This window comes from Tupaia chinensis, unplaced genomic scaffold (assembly GCF_000334495.1).
Source record: "Tupaia chinensis unplaced genomic scaffold, TupChi_1.0 Scaffold144110_1, whole genome shotgun sequence".
In the NCBI taxonomy this organism is placed as follows: domain Eukaryota; kingdom Metazoa; phylum Chordata; class Mammalia; order Scandentia; family Tupaiidae; genus Tupaia; species Tupaia belangeri.
This window is the reverse complement of record NW_006203965.1, coordinates 203,735-210,152: the sequence shown is the minus strand read 5'-3', so window position 1 is coordinate 210,152 and position 6,418 is coordinate 203,735. Positions and strand designations below refer to the sequence as shown.

Genomic DNA, 6,418 nt, shown 5'->3' with positions numbered 1-6,418 from the left:
CTCGCTCGCATTGTTTCTGATGAGAGGTCTGCTGTTAGTCTGATGGGATATCCTTTGTAGGTAATTTGCCATTTCTCTCTTGCCAATCTTAGTATTGTCTATGGTTTTGGTCAGTCTGGCTATAATGTGTCTTGGAGAAAATCTTGGGTTGATTCTATTGAGAAAAGAATATGTTAATTCATTTACTTAAAATGGGAAATAATCTATCACATGAATTGAAAATTCTTATATCAAAATTTTGGAGAACATGAAAGATTGACAAATAATCTACAAGTGGGTTTTTTTAATTATTATTTTATACAAGTGAGATTTTAAGAAGCAGATTATCTTTGTTTGGAAAGCTAATCTTTGACCACAGAAAAAGTTTTAAAAATATTTTTTCTTTGACCTCAGTTCAAATACTTTTTTTTTTTAGTGATTTTTAGTCTTATTTATTTAGCATTGTTTAATTAAGTGGAATTACTTATTTTTTTCTCATTATATTTTTATTAATTAATTTTTCTTTTTTTAAACATTATTATGCTATACATCATTACAGTATACAAAATGAATTTTCCATCCAATATTTTAAAGTCAAGGTCAGATGTCAACAAACACTCTGGCATACACACACACATACAGTATATATAGTATATATATGTATGTATACTATATGTAAGGGGCCATTGGAAGAGTTGTGGCATTTTTGCATAGAAAAATATAAAAATATGTCATGACTTTATGAATCCCTCTCTCCATACATACACACACATGCACACACATATTTATACACACACATACACACACATGTAGTTACACATGCACACACATATTTATACACACACATGTAGTATTCTCTTTGTTTTTGCTTTTAATCATTGGTTTCTACTCTATCTAATCTATCTTTCCACAGGTCTTAATGACCATTTGATTTCTGTGGAAAGAAACTGTCTCTAAATAATTCATCAGCTCTGAAACATAACAGAGTAAAAGATTTTTAATTATTAAAAACAGAAGCAGAGTCAATTTTATTTTCCTTAAATTATATAATTTATAATTACAAGATGTTCTTTTAAAATTCCCTATATTAATTCAATTAATTTTACCTTAACATATGTACACAGACACACACACACATACATATATAGATAGATAGATAGATAGATAGGTCTTAGGTTGTACAAAACAAAACCAAGTTAATATTGGGGATCAGGATCATGACATCAATGTTATTGTTGGAGAATATGAACAAAAACCATGTTGTTGAATACATTCCTGAATTCTGTAGTTAGCTTTGTTATATTCTTGCATTATTAAAGAAACTATCAAGCTTAGGCAAATAAAAGAATGTAGTGTAAATCATTGCATTATTCAAAAAAGAAACTTGATATAAGTAATATAAGTAACTCTAGCTGAGAAAGTTCATGAATAACATTATGCTGCTCAGAATGTGGTATAGAGCCAGCCAGTGGTATAGTGGGAAAGATAGCTGGAACCCACAAGGCCAACTGCACCGTTCTGGTCCTAGACCCAACAGTGGCTTCAAGAACATTTTGGATGCATGTGTGAGTGCCTAGTCAAAATTCCCAAAAGAAAATGGAGAAGAAGAGATTGTGAACTGACCATTCCCCTAAAGAGATAATTTTCTTTTCTTTTTTTTTTCTTTCTTTTTTTTTTTTTTTTTTTGATTTTTACCATAGGATACATTCTCTCCTTGGAGAGAGACACAGTCAGACAGAGGGAGAGAAAGTGAGAAATCACCTTTCTGGGAGGATGGCAATGCTGTAGTCCTTTATCCTCCATTCTCTTCTCAGGATTTTAGGCATGGTTGTACATATACCCAGCACGATTCTCAAGTCACTGGCTCTAGAAATGAACCACAGTCAGTGATGTGGAAGCCAGCATCTTAATCACTAAACTACCTGTCGGCCCCCAAGAGGATGATTTCTTACTTTCTCTCTCTTCTTTACAGTATATGCACATGTCCTATAGCACATACACACACAGGCATACACATACACAAACAAAAGTATAGAATCTGTGACTATGCTTATATCTTGGAATGCCTTTGGAAGATCATCCATGTTTGAAGACATGTTGAAAGGGTTTGCATCTGGGAAGTAGAAGTGGAGTTTCTGGTGGCTATTTTAATTAGCTATAAGCATCCAGCCTTGAAATGGACAAAGACAATGCAGAAATGTAGAAATGGGTTAAGGATTAATGACACTTAAAGAATAAAGTTTTGTTTCATTGTGTCTTGTTATTTCTAACACAGATCCTGGTCTTATGGTTGACTTCCCTGTGGAAATGTGAATTTGGAGTTTAAGAGTTAGCACTATGGCAATCTCCAACTCCAGCCATACTCTCTCCTCCACATTCATTCCTGGTTATGAAGAATATCACCACTGGATTTCCATCCCATTCTGTTTCTTCTACTTTGTTGGAATAATGGGAAACTGCACCATCTTGCATGTTGTCCGGACAGACCCCAGGCTCCACGAGCCCATGTACTACTTCTTGGCTATGCTTTCCCTCACTGACATGGGCATGTCCTTACCCACAATGATAACACTTTTTAGAGTGTTGTGGTCCATTTCCAGGGAGATCCAGTTCAATATCTGTGTGGTTCAAATGTTTTTCATTCATACGTTCTCCTTTACTGAATCATCAGTGCTCTTGGCCATGGCTCTTGACCGGTATGTGGCTATCTGCCACCCTCTGCGATATGCTACCATTCTCACTCCAAAACTGATTGCTAAGATTGGAATCACAGCTCTGCTCAGGAGTGCTATTCCATTAATTCCACTCATGATCCGTCTGACCTTTTTCTCCTTCTGCCGCTCTCACATCCTTTCTCATTCATACTGTCTTCACCAGGACATAATCCGCCTTGCCTGTGCTGACACCAAGTTTAATGTCATCTATGGTTTAGTTGTCATTATTATGATATGGGGCATAGACTGTCTGGGTATTTTTGTATCTTATGTTTTCATCCTTCACTCTGTATTAAGAATTGCATCCCATGAGGGGAGGCTTAAGGCTCTTAATACGTGTGCATCTCACATCTGTGCTGTACTTATTCTGTATGTGCCTATGATAGGGCTCTCAATTGTCCATCGTTTTGCCAAACACTCTTCTCCATTCCTCTATGTCTTCATGGCTCATATCTACCTATTGGTTCCCCCAGTGCTCAACCCAATCATCTACAGTGTGAAGACCAAACAGATTCATCAAGGAATCCTGCACCTATTTTTCCCCAAGAAAATTCATTCGGCTGTGATGTAGACATGTAGCGATGAATATTGTGATATTGGTACTAATGTTGCAAACCTAGAGTGATTGTCTTCTTAGGTATGTTGGAACCAGAATTGCCAACAAAAGATAACTGAAGGAGCAGAAGTAGAGCTAATGGGACACAATGAAAAGGCTGCACAGAAGAGAGCTGGTGATCACTGGGACTGTACACTCCAACTTCACATGTGTGTCACAGATCCTCTTTAACCATGAATTACTGGGGAGAATGTGTTGTAAATTAGTTTGTTCACTTCTGTGCTAATTTCAAACTTTATTAAAGGTGATTTATCCATCAATTTTTCTTAGATATATCCAACTCACATTTTATTACTTCTTGATATTTTTAACATATTCGGCCATGAATTCTTACACCATCATCCTTTGATATTCTGGAAATGGATTCAGCACACTTGTCCCTACCCTGCACATAACAAAATTCATGGATTATGAGGTCATTTATATAGAGATATTGTATTTTCTTACAACCTATGCAAATCTGCTGGTATAATTTTTTTTTCTTTTTCTTAGAGAGAGGGAAAGCGCACACGCCCTACAGTATGTAGAGATAAAGACAGAAATTGAGAAATCACTCCTGGGGAGATAGTCATGCTGGAATCCCTTCTTCTCCATTCTCCTGTTAGGATTTTGGACACCCTTGAACACACGACTGGTGTGAGTTTCACTCAAATTACAATCAGCCATGTGGGAATCCAATGATGTAACCATTACTCTATCTGCTCATCCCTAATTTATTTTTTTCCCAGAGAGCATATGTGCATACTGAGGAGAGACTCAGAGAAATAAAGAGAGAAAAAAAATGAGAATGTACATCCCAGAAGGCATGGTCATTTAGTAATTCCCTCTCTTCTATTTCTCTCTCTTTTAGGAATTTTAAGAAAGCATGCACTCCATGTTTAAAACAAAATGAAGAAAAATTATTATACAGATTAAAATACCATTATATGACAGATTTGTAGGTAGTTTACAGAGATAACAAGCTATGGAGAGATGTATTCATATATATGAGGTAGATATTTCTACTTTGTATTAATTATGGTCCTGTCAGGAAAAAGAAGACATGCACAAAATAGACAGTTTTAAGAATTTACTGAAGGATCATTATGAATATCTTAGAATTTATGAAAACCAGAAAAAGATATAATTTACTGAAGGATCATTATGAATATCTTAGTAGAATTTATGAAAACCAGAAAAAGATAAAAGAGAGTATTTTAAAATTTGAGAAAAAGTAGAATAAAGTTTAAGTATATTTTGGTGCAAAATCTTTGAAACCATGCATACATTTTGCATTTTATGCATTTTCCTTGAAATTTTTGAAAACTTTTCCTATATACATTATTACAGGAAGGAGTTTGATTTCACTTGTAGACCTGAAGTGACAAGCATGAAAAAGATTTTACCAGAACTGGGAACCAGCAGTTAGTGTAATGGCTATGTCGCTGGACTCCCACGTAGTCGACCGCGGTTCGCGTCCCGGACCCGGTGGCTTAAAACTCACACCGGGCGCGTGTGCGTGCGTGCCCAAGATCCCGAGAGGAGAATGGAGGAGAAGGGATTGCGGCATGATCATCCCCCCTGGGGGGTGATTTCTCACTTTCTGTCTCTCTCTGTCTGTCTGGCGAGCACACACGCCCTGTAGTGAAAACCTCTCCAACAACAACAACAACAAAAAAGATTTTACCAGAACTAATAAAGGTATTAGGGAAGCTGGCATAAAATGATCTTTTCTGAGACCTGTAGATGGTATAATGGTTATGTCACTGGACTTACACATGGCCTACTGCAGTTCAAGTCCCAGACCCAACAGATTGAAACTAACACTGGGTGTGTATGTGTACATGCCCAAACTCCTGAGAAAAAAACAGAATGGAAGCGATTGTTGCATGGCCATCCTCCTCCCACCCCCAAAACCCCCATTGGGGGAGTGATTTATCTCTTTCTGTCTATTTGTGTTTCTACAGCACATGTTTTTTTCTCTCTGAAAAAAAAAATGTTCTTTTCCCAGTGAGGTAAGATGACCACAAGAAAACCAAAGCCAGAGATTTGGTGGGGAACTGAGGAGCCAACACTCAACTTTGTATTCTGAATTCCTGTTTCATCAGTCTCCATCACAGACCAAACCAAGCCAGAAGCTAGAGAGCAAGAGGACCTGGTTAAGCAATTCATTATGGTCAGAACCTAAGCAGCGGAGATCTGAAAAATAGAACAAGCATGGCGTTTTCTCGGATGCCACCTTGAGTTTTACATTAGTATCCATACTCAGGCTTGAAGATCTATGGAGCATTTCATTCAGAACTCTAAACGTGAACACTCCTCATGACATTCTCCACAACTGATGAATCATTCAAAATTGAGTTTATGAAATGAAGTTGACAACCAATTTTTTAGTAGGAGGCACAGGCGTTTTCATTTTCTTCCTCTGAGTAATATGTGAGAGTGCTTCAATAGTTCATGGGATAGGTCAGTCCTGTAACCTAGTGGTTAAGGAAACTAGATCCCACCAAGCCTACTGAAGTTTGAATCCCAGCCTTAGTGGCTTAAGAAAACATGCCAGGCTCTTGTGTTGAAGCTCTAAATCCTGATGGAATGGAGAAATGAAGTAAGATTATGCCATGACCACATTCCGTTTGGGTGCTTTCTTCTCTTCTCTCTCTTTCTCTGTCCCTCTGAGGGAAGCATACATGCCCTGTGATAATTTTAAAACATTCCTTGGAAAATAGAATTCAAATACATGTATATTTTGGTGAAAATTTTTGAATTTCTTCATACTATAAATTTTTCATTCTTTTGTTTTGTTTTTGTTTTTGTTTTGGCATAAAGCACAAGCGCACATGTGCTTACTGGAGAGAGACAAAGAGAGAAAAAGTGAGAAATCACCTCTCCTTCCCCCAGGGAGAACACCATGTCACAGTCCCTTCTCCTTCAGTCTCTTATAAAGATTTTGGGCACACACACATGGGTGCCTGGAATGATTTTTAAACTGCTGGATCCAGGACAGTTGACCATGAGGAAGTCCAGCGCCTTAACCATCATGCCACCTCCTGTCTCCCATACTATGTATCTTCTAGAAACTTTGAGGAAACTCCTGTCACAAATCATATGACAAAGTAGTTTATTTGTGTTG

The 6,418-nt window shown here is 37.2% G+C and overlaps 1 protein-coding gene across 1 annotated transcript; it reads left to right on the top strand.

The window, feature by feature from the left end:
- The first annotated feature begins 2,316 nt into the window (after positions 1-2,316).
- Positions 2,317-3,264, top strand: LOC102495989 (olfactory receptor 51G2). Its single transcript, XM_006165960.1, has one exon. It carries the CDS (start codon positions 2,317-2,319, stop codon positions 3,262-3,264), a length of 948 nt encoding a protein of 315 aa, XP_006166022.1.
- The last annotated feature ends 3,154 nt before the right edge of the window (positions 3,265-6,418 follow it).